This window comes from Cervus canadensis, chromosome 7 (genome assembly GCF_019320065.1).
Source record: "Cervus canadensis isolate Bull #8, Minnesota chromosome 7, ASM1932006v1, whole genome shotgun sequence".
Lineage (NCBI taxonomy): Eukaryota > Metazoa > Chordata > Mammalia > Artiodactyla > Cervidae > Cervus > Cervus canadensis.
Genome location: NC_057392.1, coordinates 70,418,570 through 70,438,571, shown reverse-complemented (window position 1 = coordinate 70,438,571; position 20,002 = coordinate 70,418,570). Strand labels below are relative to the sequence as shown.

Genomic DNA, 20,002 nt, shown 5'->3' with positions numbered 1-20,002 from the left:
TGGAATATGTCCAAATCATCCTCTCTCTCTCAGCATCACTGATATTATCCCATCTCTTTAGGGTTCCGGGTTTTATATTTCCTTTCCTTTCTTTCTCCTTTTTTTTTTTTGCAGGGAGTGGATGGGTGAGAGCTGGAATCAAAACATCAATTCGTTTAGGAGCTTTTATTTTTCTAGCAGCAAAATTGAAGAGTTTGGTGGAATGTTTATCCTTCTTCCCCGAGCCACAACAGTGAAGGGGAAGGAAGGCTCAGCAAAGCAGCCTCCAAAGACCTTGACAAACACCATCTCCACCGGGGACTACAGACCCGCCTTGTACTAAGTTATTGCCAGACGGAAGGGAAGGGCCCTGGAGGGGCAGTGGCCCTGTGAGCCTCGCTGGCTGCCAGACCCTGGGAACAGGAGATATGGCCAGTCTGAGAGGAAGCGCAGACCGGGAGCAGAATTACACTTCTCTTCTTTCCCGATAGCTGCCCTCCCTATACGTCTTCTTGCTTTCACGAAATCAGTGTGGAAAGATTTCCTCGATCAGGAAAAACACACAGAGAAATCCTTAGTTCTTCTGCCCCTTCTCTTTGTTGCAGAAAGTGATGACTTTTCTAATCACTAATAAGTTCAGGGTTACAGGTCACAATGACAGAGTCAGGGTTAGCCTGTCAGCGTCACACACCCTGAAAAAGCCCCCCCAACCCCCAGACTAAAACAAAAACTATTCCTTTTGTTTGCCATCTTTGTACTGTTTAACATGAATGTTTCAACAGTCTTTATTTTCCAAACATGCAAACGGGAGAGAGTGATCTGACCCACAGTACATTGACATACCATGTAGCTATAACCTTGAGATAAAAAGTAAAGGAAAAAGTCAAAACAGCTCAAACCAAACAAGTTTTTCTTCAGTCCAGACCCCTTGCCTCTGTAACAGGGGAACACACTGACATTAGCACACACTGGCTGTGGTGCTCATATACAGAGCTACGAGGAGGCAGACCCGTGGGACCCCAATTGCATAGCTGGGAAGTCGAATGTGTTCATTAATTAATTTAACAAGTGTGTCCTAAGTATCTACTCTGTGCTAGACATGATGCTAGGTGTTGGCAATATCTTATACACCAAGGGGATTTATAAGACTTATAAGGCCTCTGATCACATGGAACTTACCTAGTGGCATTGGTAGGGGGTGGAGGGTGGGGATTAGAGACTATACTCACAGTGTTGAGTGGAGATGGAAAATAACTGCTACAGTGGAAAGTCTGAGCTGGTTTTCTGAATTCTATCTGTTTAGGAATGCAACTTCTTCAAAATCTGGGTCACACAGTGGAATGGAGATTAAGACAGAAAAAGGGAGAGAATCAGAGAGAAGCTTCTCTCCTCGGCTATTCCCGCGAGCATCCTTTGGGAGTTTTTCCAAGCCATCAGAAAGGGTCAAACATAGTGTCTGTAAGATGACAGATAAGAGAAACAATGAAAACTATGCCTTTGTCCCTTATTTCTGAAAGAACTCCAAAGATGGAACATTCTGACGAAATAACAGGTATCTTCTCAAGCATCTTTGCTATTTGGAGGTCAGTGCTATGGAGGAGGGCATGGCAACCCACTCCAGTATTCTTGCCTGGAGAACCCCATGGTCAGAGGAGCCTGGCAGGCTACAGTCCATGGGGTAACAAAGAGTCGGACGTGACTGACTGAGTGCACATGCTCAGTGCTAAGCATTTTACCTGTATTGGCTCTTTTAATCCTCACAATCAACACCTAGTAAGATAAACGCTCATTTTGTTCCCATTTCCCACATGAAAAAACAGTCCTAAAAAATCTAAGCGACTTGCCCTTGCCTAAGGACGCATCCCTGGTAGAGAGTGGAACTAGGACAGGATCCTAGCTGCCTGACTCCAAAAGCCTTGTTCTAAACCACAATCTTTCCATCAACAAAATTATTTTCCTCATTGTATTTAAGGAAAAAGAGAAAAGGTACTAACATTGCATAGGCTATTTAATCACAAATCTTCTGAAAGAAGTCTGTGTTTTCCAGATGTTATCTTGAAAGAGATGGTCAAACCTGTCCTTTGAATCAAAAGCAAATACTTTCTTACAATGCATGAGAAATTAAGAGATGAACTTTTGCGATTGCTTAAATATCCATGAGCCCATCATCTAAATTTTGAATTATGATTCGTGAATGGAGATCAGTAATTCAACCAACTAATGAATTACTCCTCAAAGTTTATTTTATAACTGCATACATTTCCATCTTTGCCCTTTACTTGATAATTGAATTAACAATAAATAAACTGAGGTGAAGCTGGTTTAGTGAAAACAATGTAGAAGTCCCTAATGAAGCTTATGCCTGTTGGGGGATAAATTCATATCAAAAATTCAAAAATAATATAGTAAAACTGAACTTTGAAGGGGTGGAGAGGTCTTTCTTTTGCTTTAAATCATTTAAATTAAATGTAATGAAAACTGATCAGAGTGCTTATTTTTACTTTGTTTTGTGGGAAATTGTGCTGGGAAAGTGGATCTATTGTGCACAAAGGATGTTGGCTTTCTGCTGCAACCACCAGGCAGGTTGAGTTGAGAAACAATTAGCTCAGTCAGCAAGCCTTTGAATCTGATTAAGCCAGGAAGTGGTCACTCCCCACGACAGGACAGAATGAAGGGAATGAAGGCGGTGGCCCACAACAAGGAATGATCTCTCTGTGCCTGTCTGAAGTACTAGAATTTACTGTGTCAAATTTATGTCGAGGATTATTTCACTCCATTTTGTTATTATTTCACTAAAAACAAATATAATCTTGTTTCCAAGTGGATCAACAGTCCACATGTGTCATGGCTACTGTCTCTTAGAAACTTCTGTTTATCGAGGCCTGACATACTCTCATGTTTTGGTAACGAGACGTCTTTGAGACCCAGAACCCAAGTCACAGAGGAAAATGCAGCCTTTATACCAGTCTGCTGGCTGGATTCTCATCACTCTGGGGGCTCTCAGTGTATTCTCTGGAGTTATTGCTTTCTTCCCAGTCTTTTCCTGCAAGTTTTGGTTCACAGGATGGAGTGTCTGGATTGCTTGTCCCATCTGGAATGGAGTTTTGGTAGGAAAATATTTAATATTAATGTTTTCTATTACATATGTTGAGAGAATAAAGGAAAGAGGGATGAGAATGATACGTCTTTTAAAGTTTTTCAACAACATGAAGACATAAAAATTCTACAGAAAATCAGATTGTACCTTAGAACATTGATTTCTATTAGTTATCTTTTAAAATACACATTTTTCTTAATGTCATTTAATCATGTATACAGTATATCAGGTGGTACTAGTGGTAAACCTGCCTGTCAATGCAGGAGACGTAAGAGACGTTGGTTCAGTCTCTGGGTTGGGAAGATTCCCTGAAGGAGGGCATGGCAGCCCATTCCAGTATTCTTGCCTGGATAATCCCATGGACAGAAGAGCCTGGTGGGCTTCAGTCCGTGAGGTTGCAAAGAGTTGGACATGGCTGACGTGATTTAGCATACACACACACAGAGTGTATCAGATATACTATAATGAAATGCTGTTCTCTCAAAACTTACTTTATTTGACTCTTCTCACCTTGGCATTCTGAGAAATCTATCTTTCAAAATTTGAGTTTAGAAAAAAAATACAAACCATGAAAAATAATTTTTAAATGAAGAACAGAGTAAAATAATTTTCAGGCAAATACTTTTATTAGAAACACTAAGGTGTGTTTATGTGACCAAGAAGTTTGCCAGCCCAAAGTCTTAGTTCTCCCATCATTTTCTCTGAACAAAACTGTTTGCACTGAAAATAACTGAAGAAGTTGGGTGATGGGCTTCACTAGCTTCATATGTTGCGAAACCTGCATGTGCTAGATACATGTGGATACCAAGTAACTGCTCAATGTCTTCCTGTTAAATGGTCTCACAGATGAACAATGATACTGGTACCTCAGCTTCCTGGGTCAAAGAGACAAACAAGGGTAGCCTTGAAGTAGGTGGCCACCATGGGGGCATGATTGAAGAGGAGTTATAGAGGCCTGAACATTCAACAAATCCTTCTCTCACTGTTTCCGGGATGCCTGATATTCATTATTGGAAACTAGATAATTCGATTTTGAAACTTGTTGATCTTATGGAGTTTTCTCTTACAATATAGCCACTGTTGAGAGGGGCAATATCTTGTCCTTTTTCTAAGATTTTTTTTCGTGTGGACCATTTTTAAAGTCTTTATTGAATTTGTTACAATATTCCTTTTGTTTTATGTGGTTTTTTTGTTTGTTTTTGTCTTTTTGGCTGTGAGGCACCTGGGATCTTAGTTCCCTAACCAGGAATTGAACCCTCACCCCTCTGCACTGGAAGGGGAAGTCTTAAGGGAATTCCCTTAAGTCTTTTAAAAAAATCAAACTTTAATGGAGATGCCATTTAAAAGCAAATCCCTAGGAAATATTATTTTAATTTATTTATTAAATAAATATATATTGATAGCCTACTACAAGCTTTAGTTACAATGGAAAGGAAAATAAAGTCTTGCTATTAAAGGCACTCAGTCTAGGGGGGTTAATGATGGTGTGCAGATGGAGGAACACTGGATGGGAGGAGTGTGGAAATGAATGTGGAAACCACTTGATGGCATTTTTCTTTTCTTTATTTAACACATTTTTTACAACCACCACCCAAGTGTTGAACTTTTCCTCTTTCCCCCAACCCCTACCACAAACCACACAGTCATTCAAGAAAGTGTTTATTAAACATCTACTAGAATGCAGAGATGACAGTTACACTTATACAAAGGACTACCAACTTTTTTGTTAGTGACCCAGAGTGAGAAAAATATTTTACATCAAGATCTGAAATGTACATAAATAAATCTTTCAAGGGGAAAAGATAGATGTTAAAACATACATATAAGTAGATTTATAGAACAAAAGATTCACAAAAAAATACCTTAGCTTCTGTGTGAAGCAAATTCTTATATTTTCTATTCAATTTTAAAAAGAAAATTCTGACTTTACAACTAATGCAGAGTTTAACAAAACCATTATTATAGCTCAACCCTGTTTCCCCTTCTTATAAATCTTTGCTTATCCCAGCTGGGTCTATCATAATATAGTCAACAGATATTGGTGATTTGACTTAGTTCACAAATTATTGAATATAAACTTTCTACACCAAACATCCGTTTTACTAATCATGCTTCATTTAGCTAATCAGGCCCAGAGAAATGATATGGTAGCCCAGAACTAGTCAGTGGCTTTTTTATTTTGAGAGTGACAGCATAGGGAAGTAGAGTCAGAGAGTTAGGATTTGGGAAGGTGGGCCTTGTTTAAGGCCTGACTTTGACATTCTTGGTATGTAGTCAAGAGCAGGGCACTCATTCAGTTGGTTCTTCATTGCCTTTACCTATAGACCATGGAATTTCACAGGTAGAGAGCCCATGTGAAACTGTCTAACCTGAGAGGCTCAGAGAGAATGAACACAATTTGAACAAAGACTTCATATTTTCAAAGCCCTACAAATGCTAGTTAATACCATGCGTTTGATTTATGCCCCACTCTCTGTCTAAGCCCTTTGTTCTTAATCCCTTGCACCTGCCTCACTCTCCCAATCTGTTCCCTGATGACATGCTAAGTTCTCTATCATGTTACCTCCTGGACCTCACCTCCTATCACTCTTCTTTCAGATCATTTCTTTCCCATCACATTCCAAGGTGTGTCTGCCTCAGGGCCTTTGCACTGCCAGTTCTCTGTCTGAAACCTTTTCTCACACAGCTTATTCCCTAACTTCCTTCAGTTCTTGGGTCAAATGTCACTTTCTCACAGATGCCCTCCCTTACTGCCATATTTAAAATTATATACCTCCCCCACATTGGTATTCTCAGTCTCTCATCATTGTCCTATTTTTCACCCGTAGCCCTTAACACCATCTAATATACAAAGTAATTGTCTTATTTATTGTCACCCTTCCCCCCAAATGTACATTATACAAAGGCAGGATTTTTTTTTCTATTTTGTTCACTGCTGTATGTCCAACACTTAAAACAGAGTGAGTAAATATCATGCCATATATTCAGTAAATATTGCCTGATATTTGGCAGTGTTTGCCTGATATTTGCCTGAATTTGCCTGATATTGTCAGTGTTAAATGAGTGGTGAATCCCATGCTCTCCATTTTGATAGAACAAAACTCCTTATACAGTTGAACTCTGATTAGATTGTAAAGAATAAAGGTCCAGCTGATATTTATACTGAAGCAGGAAAAATACCCTCATGAGAAGGAAAGCAATAAGAAAGCTTACTCTTTCAATAAGATCTAAATTTGGAACAGTCTGATTTTTTTTTTCCTAGTGAGTTTTCGTAGTAAACCACAGCTCTGTCTGATCAGGGTCAATCTCAAAAGGTCTCTGACTCATCCTGCAGCCATCTCTGCCAATCACTTCTCAACTTGTGTGCAAAATTTATCTTCCTTTGGTAGAAAGATGATTTTTACACTTCAATAATATTTTCTTTTGAAAATGACTCCATATCTCTTTTGAGATTAGAAGAGAGAAAGTTTTAGAAGTCATCTATACTTTGTATTTGTTTGGTGACTTTCATTCAAGGCTTTCTATTCTTCACAAATATTTCTCTTCAGACTCTCACCTCAATTTGGACAGCAACATGATAGTCAGTTTTCCTAGGATTTCTGATGTAGGTTATTTAAAGGTATCAGCTGCTAGAAGTGTGAAGCAAGGAGATCATAGTGCCTTAAGGACTGAGCTCCACTTTAATCCTGGAAAACCTGGCCTGTAGATCAAATTCAGATGAAGAGACTGAAGTGCAGTGAATTTAAAAACAGGACCTAAAGCCTGCAGGATCCAGTGACTTGGCCAACAGTGAGCAGCAGTGCTGCACCCACAGTCCTGCTTGGAGATAGGAACTTTGGAGAAAAGCGGGGCTAGACTCATTCATGCAATCTGCAGTCTCCTCATCCGTTAGAGAAGGGGCTTGATGGCACCAAATGCTCAAGACTCTCATAGCGTCAGCAGTCCTGTGATTTCCAACCAACCAATGGTCAGTTTTCTACTTAGCTATCCTAAACTTTTTGAAGCTTAATTTGTCCAAAAATGAAATCATCTTACCGCCAAAAGCACTTATTTCTTCTTCTGACTTGGCAGTCTTTGAACTCAATTTCAAACCCTCAAATGAATTTTGACTCAATCCTTTCCTCTAGTGTTTCTCAAACTGAAATGTGCATACGAACCAACTAGCACACTTGTGGCCAGTGTGCACATGTGTGCTCAGTTGTGTCCACCTCTCTGCAGCTCCATGGACAGAGCAATGTCAGGCTCCTCCATCCATGGGATTCTCAAAGCAAGAATACTGGAATGGGTCGCCATTTCCTTCTCCAGGGGATCTTCCTGAGCCAGGGATTGAACTCGTGTCTACTGCATCAGAGGGCAATTTCTTTACCACTGAGCCACCTGGGAAGCCGAATCAGCTAGAGATTTTGTTAAAAATGTTGGCTCTGATTCTACGAATCTAAAGGGCAGTTGAGATTCTGCATGTCTGACAAGTTCCCAAGAGATGAGATACTACTGGTCCTTCAGACTTAGGGCAGCAACACACGAATCCAGCCCATTTCAGCCCCACTTCCGCCCCACCACGTCCGATCTACTGCCAAGTAACTTGTATTTTTCCCACAAGGCAAAATCTCTATGTTCTTTTCCTTTTTCGCTCTCACTGCGCACCCCTGCCTACCTCCTTACCACTTCCCACCCCACTTAGGTTTTATGCCTTGAAACTTTGATAGCTAAACTGTGAGAATCTGTGTGTTAGTGGATTATAAAATCAAGCTGTGGGGTAGTGAGTATTTAAACATATAGAATAAAATCAAACAGAAAAGAGTTATATCACATAATAAAATTACGTGTTATCATGTAAAAATATTTATAACTTGGCCATGATGCAAAATGTGTATCTTATTATGGATAGAGGTTTAAAGAAAAAGCTTGAAGAGCAGGATCTTATAGAGATCTCTAGGTCTTACTCCATACCTATCCAGCATGCAACAAACAGCTTATCTCTCCAAACCTCTGCTGTGTCCATCTAGTCCTGTCTTTGAAAATCTTCAGTGTTGCTTCATCATCCAAAGTTCAGATTTGTTAGCCTGGACTTTGAGGCCCTCGTCTACCTGGCCTCTTGCAGCTTTTGAGCCTGGCTTCCTACTCCTCTCTGCCAGAGACTGACCCTCTGATGGTCCGGGGTCCTCTCACCTTTTATCCCCCAAGCACGCCTGCCATGTTCCCCCCCTGTGTATATGAGGTCCCAGCTGCCTGGACTGCCCTTTCCTCTGTCTCTCCCACTGAAATCACAACCATCCTTCAAGCAATCGCCTCCATCAGCGATTGTCCCCCGGAAGTGGTATCTTGTCACCGACCTCTTCTCACACAGAAAGCACTCACTCTTCCTGCCTAATTTTGTGGACATTCTTATGTCCTTCCTTTCACATCTGGATGTAAATTCCGTTGAGACTTGGAGCCATGGTTTGTATAATTATTGTTTGGTGAGCTTGCTTTTCTTATTTAGCTTCTCTGTGCCTCAGTTAAAAACTAGAAAATGATTTACCTCCTAGGGTCATTCATCGTGAGGATTAAATGAATTAACTCTTGTAAAGTGTTTGGTAGAGTGCCTGGTATCCAGTAAGTGCACAATAAATTCTCAATGTTATTATCGTCATTCCATTGGCATAGTGCCTATCATGAACCAGTACCCCCAAAGTAGATGTCTGTAAGTGAATAAATTAACCCATATTATAAGGATTCCTCTAAAAGTTTCTATTTCTGCTGTGAAGCTCTCTGCTTCCTTCAATTCATCTGCTTCTGGGAACTGCATCCTTACTGGGGCCATTTAAAGATTTAGTGGGAGGGTTCACAATTAGCAGGCAGAATGTGAGCAGCAACTTTTGCCAGACCCAAGTAATGTCCCTCAAGCTGCTCCCAGAGAACAAGTCCACAGCCAGACAAGAAGGCAGAGGGTGCAGGTCTGGGTCACCCTCTGCGCTCACACCCTCCTCAACCATAGCCTCCCCTCTGCCCTTCCTCACAAGCTGGCTACTCCTCTCTGCCCAATTCTTCACCTCTCAGAACTTCACCATTTCCTTTTCCCAACTGACTTCTCTTCCCTATTTGCAAATCTCTCCTTCTTAAATTCTTTTCCCTTTCCCTATCTAAAAATATTTTTTTCTAATGAGAGGAGGCAAGGGGAAAGCCCGTGCTCTGGGGGGAACACCCTCACTCCATGTCCCACCCACAGCCAGGCACCAAGAGAGTTGGGTGTGCTTGCGTCCTCAGTCACCATCCTCAGGGTGGATTGAACAAGTTACTGAATGGCATTCATACACCAACCTCCCCCATGAAAGATCTTTTTCAAAGTTTTGTGTAAACAAAGCAAAATTCAAGCTGGCAGCTACAACAGAAATAACAGGCAGCTGCGATTCTGCAGGATTTTTCAACTTTTGAAAGGAAAGAAACAGTTTGTGCCAACGTAGCTAAGCCCATCTAGAATGTAAGCATCTGATAATGTCAGTTATCTACTGGGACTTCAATCAGGAGAGGTGTCTCCTTTGCTTTTATTTCATTTGCTTTAGAGTTTCTCCTGCGTGGAGGAGTGACGTGTCAGTTGAGCGCTTTGCCTCTGAAAGCAGAGATTGGCCCCAGGCTTAGCATCAGTGCTACAGTTGCTCTTAATAATTCTCCTGTTTTGTTGTACTATTTATGCTGGCTCAACCTCCATAGGGTCGCTTGGAAACTTTCCTCTTGCAGAATCAAGCCCAACCTCGTTTGACTACAGATGGTTCTGTTTTTATCCATGGGAGTTTAATGGGATGGTGGTGCCAAATCTGGAATTTCAGGCTTAGCTACAATGAGAAGTTTTGTGTGAGTGTATGTATGTGTGCTTCCCCCCTCACTCTCAAATTCTCTAAATCCAATATTCAAAATAGAATATGCCAGGAAAATGAAAAGCTGCTTCTCAAAACAATAAATATACCAGACCTGGAGCTACAAAAAGTAACACCCCACAAAACCATTTTGGTAAAAGCTCTGATTTTTTTCTCCTTAAATTTGTTGATGCTATACACACAGTGAAGTTTATTTCTCTGTCAAAACCCTAAATTGTAACTATTTTTAGTCCTGTCCTCATTCTATATCTTATTTCTGGCACATCTCTTTCTGGTTTTCTCTCTCAACCCCAAAACATTCCTTGCACAGGGACAAATTATTTATGGGTTGGGAATAAGCAATTTCTGGATTCAGTGGCCACAAAGGTCTCCATCAGACCCAGTGCCAAATCAAAGATGAGTCCAGAATTTTTCCCCACTGTTTCTCAATTCTGATGACACCATTCCCTCCTTTGTTGAACTATTTTCATTCTGCATTTGGGAAATTTTTCTTCAACGGAGACTGTTAAAAAAATCTCTTAAAAGTTGGACACCACTGTCCCTAGAACCATAAATGCCCCATCATGCATTTATTCTAATGATAATTTTTATTACTTGAAAAATAGAGATCATGGATTTGTATCCCACCAGCAAGGTAAGCCTGCAAAATCTGTGAAGAAAGCAAACAGTAAAAGATATGCTGCTACTGGGAGGGTTTGTCCGGGTGGGTGTGGGTAGGTTGAGGGGTGGGGTGGGGAGGAGGTTTTGTGACACATTTCCACTCCAGTTCCTCCTGTTTGTAATTTTAGCAATTTGTGAGAGAGATGAACAATAGACAGTTAACCAAAATAAAACATATGGCAAGGGTTATAAAGCCAAGCTTTTATTGCAGTGACATCTTACAGTAGTAAAGGTTATAATTGTGATGGCAATGGCAAGATAGAAAATTTAAAAATGAGCCTGTGTGAATCGTGTCTTTGTGACACTGATGGCTTCTTTTCCTCATTGGCATCACTGATGAGGAGGCAATCAAAGCCATAAAACCATTTAGCTATCTGCAATTCCTTCCAGTTCATGATAAAGTTGTCAAACTGTGAAGCAGATTGAACTCTTTCCAGAGGTACCTTCTCTCATGGATGTTATTTTACCATGTTCCTTTTCCAGGCCATCACAACTGGTATCCTCCTACTGTTGGCTCACAAAGAGTGGACACAGAGATACCTGGTAAATATATAGATGTCAAGTAAAGTGGTAGAGTAAGCTTGAAGCTTAAATCTCTACTAGTTCAGGATAGAATACAAAGAATGTGATTTCTGATTAAAACTGAATTTTGTCTAATTTATGCCTTATTATGATGCATTTCAATAAAACACTGTTTTAAATGACTAATTTTTATCTGATACCTGCTCCAAGCATTTTCTACAAATTACTGTGATTATGGCATTTAAGTATTGCATTAATAGTTTGGGAAGAACAGAACCTGTGTTAGTCTTCTTGAATTACATTTTGCAAAAATGGATCTATAGTCTTGTCTGTTTTAATGATTCATTTTCAAGTTCTCAATTCCTGTTTGGGATCTCTTTCCACTCTCTCTACTGCCTCTCCCATAAAAAGGATAAAAAGTCTATTTCTTGCATTTCAACAGTATACAGTCAAGTACAGAATGACTACCTTGAGCAGATTATAGCTCCTCTTCCCATGGCCACAGCAGGGCTTCTGAAACTTTATGTGTGAGTTACCTGGGTATCTGGTTAAAATGCAGATTCTGACTCTGAAGATCTGCAAGAGACTGAGATTCTCCATTTCTAATAAACTCCCAGAGGGTGTCAGTTCTCCTGGACCATGGACCACACCCTAAATAACCAAGTCCTAGAATAAGGCAGGGATTCTGTTCACTCATTTCTATTTTTCCCACCCTAGACTGGTTCTCAACATGTGATAGGAGATAAATAAATGTTTCTTGAATGGACTTGATTTCATTTCTGCCCCAGTAGGTTGATATGTTATTCTCCCGTATTGAAGGGTCAAGAGGAAAACAAAAGGACCTAAAGAGGTAGCTGGAACCCATTTCTCCTTCATTTCCCAGTAGGAAAGATTAACAGGCAGCCTCTCTTTTTCCCTTGTGTTGCTAAGAAGCTTCTAAAAAATCGAGCTCCCAAAGTAATAATCTGTTTATGTTTTATTTTCAGTGGGAAGCTAGTTTCACCTCTGTGATTCTGAGCATGATGGGATGCCCACTTCATTTTACAGTAGCCTTGGTTTCTGCTCTCCTCGGCCCCTACTGCTTCTACTCACTTTCAGGGATTGCAGGGATCAATTACCTTGGTTATGCAGTTGCTTTTCCTTTTCCGTATGCAAAATTCCCATCAGTCTGTGTGGACCCGCCACACTATGAAGAGTACCACCTGACACTGCAAGCCCTCGACCTGTGCCTGAGCTTTGCCATGTTCTGTGTGTCCCTGACGGCCTTCATCACACTTTCTGCAAGACTTATCCAGAAGGGACATGTCAATGTAAGTTTCCAGAACAGGGCAGACACTTCTTGTGCCACTTTCAATGCTAACATGGAAAGTTTGGTATAGTAATACTTGATCTGTCTCTCTTACTTACCTGTGTATCTTGTATAACCAAAAATTTCCCCCTCTTTCTACTTCTACCCCAGCCAAGAGACTGATTTACATCAACATCAGATTCAGCTTTCTTTTTCCAAAAGGGCTGATAATAATATTAATGATATGATAATAGAAATATAAACTGAATATTTAGTATGTGTCCATTTCACAGATAGTAAACGGAGGCTAAAGAGTTTACATGACTTGTCCAGCTTATCACACAGCTTAGTGGATAGTAAGACCAGATTCAGACCTCAGAGCTATTTCTCTTCATTAGGCCAGATTTACCCTGGGCTCCCTCATCACCACCCTGTATCCTCTGCTCCTCTGCCAGACCTTTAAGATGCAAGGCTTTGGCTTCCTTGAGGATTAGAGTGGGTTGATTGGAAGAACAGCACAAGGGATTTCTGGTTCAAAATTCCTGTGGTTGACACTGGGTCCCTCTTTTGTAGGTTGAACAGCCTATCCCTAAAAAGAGATATTTCCCACTACAGACTGTTACACTGGCCTTATGATTCAAGTTAGGATTATATCAAGGTCAAGTAAATTTGGGTTATGTTAGCCAATTTTTTTCCAGTTTCATCCTATCAACACCAACCAGTAAAGCTGGAAGACAAGAATTTGGCACTCTTGATGCCTTTTGTGGTCAGTCTTGTCCTCTTCAACTTCTTCATAAATCTGCAAAGGAAATCCTGTACATTCTTAGGAACAGAGTTGATTTTACAAGCAACTCTCTGAGAAACAAGGCAAGCAGACCAAAATCACCACCCCCACTGTACTGCCGGAGCAGTTTAGTATTTGAGATCCCTCCCTTGTGGTGAATGACCTAACTTTCTAGAGTCGTTTGTTAAAAGGAACATATGCCTAGGAGAACCACCCATTAAAGAGTTGACAGTCATAACCCCTTCACATGGGTGGCTAATCAGACATCTGGCTATCATTTTAGGCATAACCCCCACAACATTGAGGTTTAACCTGGGGTGGAGGATAGGGAGAAAAGAATGAAAAAAATATATGCAGAGCTTGGTAAGCCAGCCCCATGGAAACCCAACAGTGAGACCACCTAAAGTGCCTGGAGAGAGAGAAAATTAATTGAAAGCAGAGAAAGAGTCTGTGACTTCACAGGTTTTTGCCTTTGCCCATCTTGCTCAGAGCAGTTCCTAGGTGTGTGGTTTCTGCTCTGAGTTTAGGACCCAGTAGAACTGCAACATGTTACTCAAAGGGGTTCAATGGCATCAGAATCACCCAGGGTTCTTGTGAAACGAGGTCTCAGAATCCTTTCCAGGTCCTTTCACACCACATCAGAAATTCTGGGGTTGGAGGCAGGGAATGTGCATTTTTAACACACGTCCCAAGAGATTCTGATGAAAATTCTCTTCCTAGCACAAGCTTTACTTAATATCACTTCTGAACAGAATTTCAGTGATACAATTTACATAAAATGGAGTACTCGTGTGGTTGAGGGTTCTAGATAACTTTAATAAGCCTGTCTCTGGTGAATGTTCTTGGATGACTTGATGCCACTTAATCTGTAGGGGTGGAAAATCACATTTCATTAGCAAGGATGAGCAGCTGACATAATGGGATATGATGTCCTGTATTAATAAATACACCACTGTTGCCCCGAGCCCAAAAGAAATATGTGGAGCCTGAACAAACCTTTGTTATCAAGCAGAAATCTCAGCTACATTAGGTACAATTTTCAGCAGTAAAATAAATGGATTGTTTATCAAAATTCTAGAAAACAGACAACTTTTTTAGAAGGAAAGGTGGATCATTTGTTGGGATACAGAATTCTACATAGTGACTCTACTTTTAAAGAATCTTCATGTAGTTGTGTTGTTAGATTCCCTAAATGCTGAACTGGATAAGTAATATTTTTAAATTTTTATTTAAAACTAATAAACATTGCAAAATATGCTGCTGATTCACACTTTTTCATATAAACAGAACACTGAAAATGCTTTTAAAAGCTTCAAGTGTCTGCCTGAAAATTAAAATTCTCTTGTGTAAATATAGTACATAGCAGGCAACTTGAAAGCTATGAAAAATCATAAAAAATAAAAAGAAGAAAGTGGTGGTTTGAAGTAGGATTTGGGGGAAATTATGGTTGTATTGTACAACAAAATCAAATTTTTTTCAGATCCATATGTAACAGTCAATATTATGATGAAAAATATTCCCTCCTAAGGATTTGTTTCTGTAAGTTCAAAAACATGTTTTCAAAAATGAATCAAGCACCCCCTTAGGAATCACCACATTCATTATTTCTTGCTTCCTGTGCCTTTTCAGTTCAGTAGAATTGAAGTCATCTTGTGTCCCAGTCAGCTCAGCTGCTATTAAAAAATGCCATAGACTGGGTGGCTTAACCAACACATATTTATTTCTCACAGTTCCAGAGACTGGAAGTCAAGATCAAAGTGCTAGCATGGTTGGTTTTTGGTGAGGCCTTCTTCCTGGCTTGTGGATGACTGAGTGCTCACATAGCTTTTCCAGGGCCCAATTCTAGAGAAGAGCAATCTTACTGTCTCCCATTTTTTACGGACATTAATCTCATCATGGGAGCTCCACACTCATGACCTCATGGAAACTTCTCCCAAATGACTTATTGCAAATTACCATCACAGTGTGGAGATTAGGGTCTCAACATATGGACTGGGGAGGGGAGAGACATAAAGAGTTGGTAACATCTTACTGAAGGTCACACAGTGCTGGTGTATGAGCATGCAGTCAATTGGTACCCAACTAAAGTCAGAGGAAGAAATGCTTGAAAGAGGTGTGAAGGGTTTGATGATTTTGACAAACACGAAAGCATGGTGTAAGTGCTACAGACTAAATATTTGTGCATGTGCACGCATGCTAAGTCGCTTCGGTCATGTCTGACTCGTGACTGTGGACTCTAGCCTGCCAAGCTCCTCTGTCCAAGGAGTTCTCCAGGCAAGAGTACTGGGGTGGGTTGCCATATTCATCTCCAATGTTATCACCCCCAAATTCTAAGCCCTAACCCCTACTGTGATGGTATTAAGAGGTGTGGGTCTTTGAGCAGTAATTAGATTTGGATGAGGTCATGACGGTCATCAGAGACTCTGTGATGGGGTTAGTGCCCATAGAAAATGAAAAGACCAGTCCTTTTTCTCTCTTCCGCAAAACAGTATACAGTAAGAAGGGGGACCATCTACAAACTAGGAGGTGGGCTCCCACCAGACACTGAATCTGTTGACACCTTGATCTTGGAAGTCCAGCTGCCAAAACTGTAACAAATATCTGTGGCTTAAGCCATCCATTATCTGGTTGTGTGTTATAGCAGTCCAGGCTGACCAAGACAGTGAGTCCTTCCAAATTTGTAGGGCCTCGTGGGAAGGGGTGGAGCTGGAAAAAGACTGAGAGTCCCCTGCTTGCGTGGCTCCATACAACACACTAAAGTGATCCTGTGGGCTTAGCACTCAATGCATGGGGCAAATGAGCATCACATAAAATTTAAGTTGAAAAACTAACATGCAAAACAACCATAGCTGAAATTGTCTACATTCTTGGTTCAGTAAGTAATCAAGTGATGAGAAAGGAAAGAATTGGGATGCCAGACACACTGCAGCTGTCCCCTGCAGCTACTCTGCCCCTCCTCCATGGAATGGAATGGCTTCATTTGTTTTCCTTTCATTATTCATTGTTATGTTTGGGGTTGTTTTTTTTAATGAAAGGGGGAAAGAAAACATTTTCCCCTTATCATGTGATACGATGGTTTTATTTTATTTTATTTTTTGAATTGAGAAATGTTTGGCATAAAAGGTGTAGGTAAACCCTTTAAATGCAATTTAAAACATTGGGGACAGATTATAAGTGGACGACTTTCCTTTCTTCAAACTAAAGGCGGATTAGCAGCAATATACTGGTTCCTAATCTTCCAGCAAACCTACTCTGCATCCTTAGCAATAGAAACGTGTTTTGAAACAAGTTCATCTATAACTCTATTCTAAAGGTCTGAGGTTCCATGTTGGGCTATATAGCAAGGTCTTTCTGGTGCCTCTGGGAACTAATCCCTTTGGGTAGATCCAGTAAAACTGAAGCAGGATCATGCAACTATAAGAATGCACTGTATTTCTTCCTCATAAATTCTATCGTGTGGTCTTCTCAAATTGGTCAGTAGAAAAATCAGAATCTAGAAAAAGAATCACAACTCGGGGCATCACTATTCCTTTTATCTCATAATTTTGTTTGGAATAATAATAGTAGTTAGATAAAACTGGGGAATAGAAGAATAACTGTAGGTGCTATTTATTGGGCAGTTACTGTTCATCAGGCACTTTGCTTACTGTATTCCTCACAACACTCCAAAGCTCACTGAACTCATTTCACAGACGAGGATGTCGAGGTATTCATGTCAGATCAGGGTTCTCTCCCAGGGCTTGCAGGGCCTGGAGGCCAGGCTCCTTGCTACTGTATCATACCTCTTAGGTGGTGTATCTCCAGTTTTACATACTCCAAGTGACTTGGCATAATCATGCTTTTCATGGACAATTTTTCTTATGTTATTCACAGACCAAAATTAACTCATATTTTAGAAATGGAAGTATTTTTCCCAGGATATTTTCTTTCTATTTAATCAGTGGGACCATACCAAGGGTGATAGCAACTTACTAAGAGAGGAAATGAGACTGAAGTGTCCATTGTAATGTATTAAAATAAGCCTGATATTTTGTCAAAGAGGGAGCAATAGGCGGGGAGGGGTTAGCAACCAGAGAACTGCTTTCTGTTGAATTTTACTTTATATATTGTTTTGAGTTCAACATATTTTCCTTTTAACATGCAGTCAGTTGAAACATCTAATAAAAAATATCCTAATAGGCTTTCCCCCTTGTTACTTACTCTCACTCTAAAATATTATTGTGAATACATTTTTAACAAATTTTAAATGTCATAGTTTTCAAAATTAGAAATAGATTTAAAAGAAAGAAGAAATTTTTATTTCATAACAGGGCAGAAACTTCAGTAGAAATCAGAAGCCTCCATTCCCTATAATCATGTAAATCCAGTTTTCAACAAAGCAAACTCAATTTCTGCTAGTGAATATTTCAGAATAACTGTAATGGTGCTAATCTCTGAATACAAAGCCGTTCAGGATTGCAACATTGTTGGTTGGACACTTTAAATTTTATTAATTGGAGGGAATACTTGACAGCTATTATTGGATGCCTGAGACCCCTCTTCAAAGGAAAGAAGGGAGAGAAAGAGAGGAAGTAATGAGGGGGAAACATAATGGAGGCTTTGGGAGGTGAGGAACCAACCCAGACATTATGACACTTCCTCTCCTGACAACTGTTCCGTACCTCTCAAGTGTTTCTCTACTCTGTCCTCTTTTCTCTATACCAACCGTGGGGACCCTGGTTTGGCTCCCGTATTCTCTCACTCAGACTTCTTCACTTCCAATCTCTTCCTTAAAAAGTATCCTCCACACAGGCTCTAGAATGAACTCTCAAGTTCAGATCTGTTTGTATCATTCCCCTGCTTTCCCTTCGCACTCCTTCACATGACATCATGTGTACTCAGCTCCTCTCTGAGCACGTGAGTTCCTCAAGTTCAGGGACTAAGGTGAGCAAGAAAGCTGAGTCTGGGAGTGTGAGAATCAAAAGAGGGAGAGAAGCAGGTTGCAATACTAAATGTCATTTTTTATGTCCTCTAGCCATAGCTAAAATCTTACTTAAACCTACAGCAGGAGAATTTTAAATGTAAAGACAATTTACATGTCATGGGGAAATTTACTATGGTCATGGAATCCAAGAAGAATCTCCAGAAACGAACACAATAGAAAAGTAGATTTGAATTCCCTGCTGCACTCCATGGGGTCACAAAGAGTCGGACCCCATGCTCCCCAACCAAGGAGCAGTGGCTTACTGGGGAATTGCTTTCAATATTAGGCTACACACAGAATCTGATATATACTGTTTAAGTCAAACAGTTTGAAGGGTAATGGCTTCTTCTATCATCAACTATTTGAGCAGCCTTGAACAAATCAATATTGAACCTCTTTGAGCCTAAGTTTCCTTGTTGGTAAAATGGAGATAACACCTACCTTACATGTTGCAAAATGAAATGATATAATTAATATTAAGAGCCTTACACTGAGCATGGTATTTGACAAGTCCTCAGATGTTTGCTCTCTTCCCCTCGATTCTAATCAAATTTAAATTCTTGGCTCAGTCAAGATTTCAGAACATGCCCTTTAGCCTTCCGTAATTTTCCAAAAAACCCAAACCAGACAAAATAGCAAATGACCAAGAGAGACAATGAACAGAGAGAGTCCCCACTTCGTAGACAACCCCTGCCCACAAAAGTAATGGTTCTTCCAGACTGTTTCATGCATATGCCAGATATTTTATGACACATATATTTCTTTTTTTATATTTCTCCGCCATCCCCTTCCACCAATATCACCAATTTTGTTCTCTCTAGTGATTCCTCTTAAATCCTTAAGTGGTACCATGATGTTGTTACTTGAATCATTCTTCACTAGGTTCCTGTGACATAAAAAAGGCTAAATTAAATGTCAGAAATGACACTCTATTTTCTTTGATAAATTGTAGAAATAAACAGTATTGTATTTTTTTCTTCCTAGGGTCAAAAGAATGGACAATAAATTTGAAGCAATGTTCCTCTTAAATTTGTCATATTTGTGACCATTATTTTGAAATATTTCTAAAATTATTTTGATCTTTAAACTTTTTTCCTCTATGTTCTTATAACATAAAAATTGAAATAATTATACATTTTAGCCCTTTTGATAGTTAACCTTTTTTCTGATTTATATGCTATGATACAAAAATTGAAATTACATCATTGTTGTCATAGAATTTTAAAATTTGAAATAGAAATGGAATAAATGTGGATAAATGTTTTAAGTTCCTCTTGTTCTTTGTGTGATGTTCCGTTAAACTGTAATTTCATATTATCCAAATTAAGGAAACGCTTTTCAGCCTTTCTTCATTGCCATTACGGAAGTGATTCTAAATCTTCAAAGCACAATTGAATTGTGGGCATAATGAGAAAGGTCTCCTGCAGGGGGACTATGGCCCTCCCTCCTGACCTCTCTATAGCTGGTCTTTGGCACTTAAGACAAACAGTTTAATTAATTAGAAAGGACTTTAGTTGGGCTTCTCTGGTGGCTCAGAGAGTAAAGAATCTGCCTGCAATGTGGGAGACCAGGGTTTGATCGCTGGGTCAAGAAGATTCCCTGGAGAAAGGAATGGCTACCCACTCCAGTATTCTTGGCTGGAGAATTCTATGGAAAGAACAGCCTGATGGGCTACAGTCCATGAGGTCACAAAGAGTTGGAAACAACTCAGCAACTAACACTTTTAGTAGAGGCACTGTAGACCAAATTTTCATTGTCTATCCAAGATCCACATGCTCCTGACAGCTCAGCCATTTCCAAGAGGCATCCTCCATCAGCTATTGAATGATTCTAAATGTAGAGGAGGTCTTTCTTG

General features: G+C 40.0%; 1 protein-coding gene across 1 annotated transcript in view; it reads left to right on the top strand.

The window, feature by feature from the left end:
* Positions 1-2,912: 2,912 nt before the first annotated feature.
* TMEM212 (transmembrane protein 212) overlaps positions 2,913-20,002 on the top strand; it is a 38,141-nt gene continuing 21,051 nt past the window's right edge. Inside the window, exons 1-4 of the mRNA XM_043473730.1 lie at positions 2,913-3,086; positions 11,074-11,133; positions 12,099-12,422; positions 19,132-19,902. Of these exons, the coding sequence (XP_043329665.1) occupies positions 2,928-3,086; positions 11,074-11,133; positions 12,099-12,422; positions 19,132-19,152 (564 nt within the window). The 5' untranslated portion in view covers positions 2,913-2,927 and the 3' untranslated portion in view covers positions 19,153-19,902. The remainder of the gene's footprint in view (positions 3,087-11,073; positions 11,134-12,098; positions 12,423-19,131; positions 19,903-20,002) is intronic.